Here is a 2500-nt window from a genome sequence, read left to right on the forward strand (position 1 = left end):
TGTGTACACATCATTACAACAGGGAGAACACCTAAGTACCAACATAACTAACACGATAAGAATATCTATGTATACGTGCATAACTAACCAAAATGAATTATTTACCTATGAACAGAAAATAGCACATATCTAACATAAATTTAACAGCGATCTAACACACACACGCAACAACAAAACATAGACCAGGTAAGTGCCTGCTATGATACACATGAAGCTAAAAGCCATTAAGAATAATCTCTAAACTAGCACAACAGACGAACTATCCATTACATCACTTAGCAACACGCATCCTCCGAATAACACCAAAGTGCCACAGAAAGGAATACGAAAGTGCCTGCAGGTGGTATCAGCAGTTGTTGTTGACGAATGGCAGTCGCGAATATTAATCCCTTTTCAGAACAAACACAACCATGAAACTACCTACCTACACAGTATTTTCGCCTCATTTGCACCGTAACAAACCCTCCCCCATACAAGAATACGACTGAAAGGAATACCAAAGTACCTGCAGGTGGTATCGGTAGTTGTTGGTGACGAACGTGCGGAGGAGGCGGTCCCGATGGTCCGCCTCGAAGCCGTGGCGGATCTCGGCGTCGCTGAAGATCTGAAGGACGTCGGTGGCCGTCACGCCGAAGAGGAGGTCGACGGGCGTGCGGTGCTCCTGGCCTGCGGCGGGGTGGAGTGCGGTAAAGGCGGAGGGGAATGGAAGGAGGGCAAGTTGGAGTCAGCGGGCGTGGGTGATTAAAGGTCGGGTGGGTGTGAATGAAGGGTGGTTGAGAGTAGTGGTGTAGGGGGGGGGGGGTAGAGATAAGGTGAGTGAAGGTTTTGGGTGTATATAAAGGTGAGTGGGCATGGGAGTATGGAGACCGGGTGGGTGAGTGGGCATAGGTGCATGCAGGGCAGTTGTATATGGAAGGGGGATGGAAGAGAAGAAAGAGGTGTTATATTATCTGCGTAAGTTGAATTCTTTTATTTTTAGAGCAAAGAGATACATATGCACAACCAAAAAATATAACATACGGCCATAGTCAAACCCAGAAACACACACACACACTCTCTCTCTCTCTCTATATATATATATATTACTTCAAGAGAGAATCCTGTTCAGGCTGGATGAGCAGTGAGACATTGGTACGGCGCCATTTTGTACGCTTATGGCTTGTACACAAATGTACTTGTATGGCCATCAATGTCTGGGCCTGTTTGGCTGCCATCTCGTCCCTGTGCTGGTCCTCGGGTGTGTACATTAGGGCGGGGTCTCGTCTTCTTGTGTGCGCTGTCCTCGATCCATCCTTTTGGTCGCTCTTCCTTGTCGTCCTTTTCTTCCTGGTCCTTGGTGACAGCCACACGTTCCTCGATGTCTGCACGTCCCCATGGGCCTCGCCCAGGTGGTATTCGTCCACATTCATCGGAGTCCTCCGCCCAGTCTAAGTCGGTGGCATACTCATCCACACTTCCTCGTAGATCTCGTCCAGGTCGTTCTCGGCTGCGTACTCGTCCAGACACCCTCGTAGCCTTCACCTGGATCTACAGGTGTCCGGGCAGGCCGCGCCCTTCGACGGCATCATGCGCTGACGAGCTCCTGGATTTTTATTGATTGTATGGGTGTCAAGGCAGGCGGCGCCCTTCCTCTGTATCCTGGGGCTACTGGTACCTACACAGACGAGTTCCTGGCCCCTCGCCCTTCCAGCAGCGCCCTGTTGGATAGGCTTGTCCCAACTGCGATGTTAAGTCGCTAAACCAAATCATACACGCAGGAGCCAATATAGAAGAGAAAGAGGAAGGCAACAGAGCGGGAGTTTTAATGTTATGATTTTTATTCTTTATGTTATTCTACGAAGATAAAGAGGGAATAGGAGGGGGTGACGTAAGCGGCAACCCGCAAGGACCCGCTTGTGCAACAAACCGTCTCAAATAGATGTGAGAGTAGATAAAGGAGACGATGGCGGCAATCCGCAAAGATCTACTTGAACCATAAGCAATTAAAGAATAGTATAGTGTATCACTCGTCACGACTATCAAACCCGCGGGCGAAAGAGACAATGTTTCCAGACAGACATAACCGCGAATTCGCTGCAACTGCAACTGTGACAACAAAACCTTCTAAGTAAAGGTTGCAGCGACTTTTACTCTGCGTGGAAGAGTGAGTGTATAAGCATGAGTGAGTAACGAAGCTACCATGACCATGACCCCGATGTCATTACAACGACAAACAACCAAATTACGGGAAAGGCGAGCTGGTCTCGGATTTCCCCCAAGGTCCATAACCGAAACGAGTGAGCTCACATTGAGATCCACGAGGTGAACTACCAGAATATTATTAAGATGTCTTTGATAAAACAAACGAAATCGTAAGAGAATTTAACGAACTGCATTTTTAAGACAGTCAATAAAACTCGTACAAGAATTTCGTGAAATGACTATGCGAAATCACGAGTTGATTCTCAGGGTGAGAAAAATCACGAACGCACTGAATCGTTTGTACTTGAAACAATAAATC

General features: G+C 47.6%; 1 protein-coding gene across 1 annotated transcript in view; it reads right to left on the reverse strand.

The window, feature by feature from the left end:
- LOC125035000 (neuroligin 4-like) overlaps positions 1–2500 on the reverse strand; it is an 81348-nt gene that overhangs the window by 13018 nt on the left and 65830 nt on the right. The window contains exon 5 of the mRNA XM_047627045.1: positions 506–666. Coding sequence (XP_047483001.1) covers positions 506–666 — 161 coding nt within the window. The remainder of the gene's footprint in view (positions 1–505; positions 667–2500) is intronic.

The sequence above is a fragment of the Penaeus chinensis genome, chromosome 19 (genome assembly GCF_019202785.1).
Source record: "Penaeus chinensis breed Huanghai No. 1 chromosome 19, ASM1920278v2, whole genome shotgun sequence".
In the NCBI taxonomy this organism is placed as follows: Eukaryota; Metazoa; Arthropoda; class Malacostraca; order Decapoda; family Penaeidae; genus Penaeus; species Penaeus chinensis.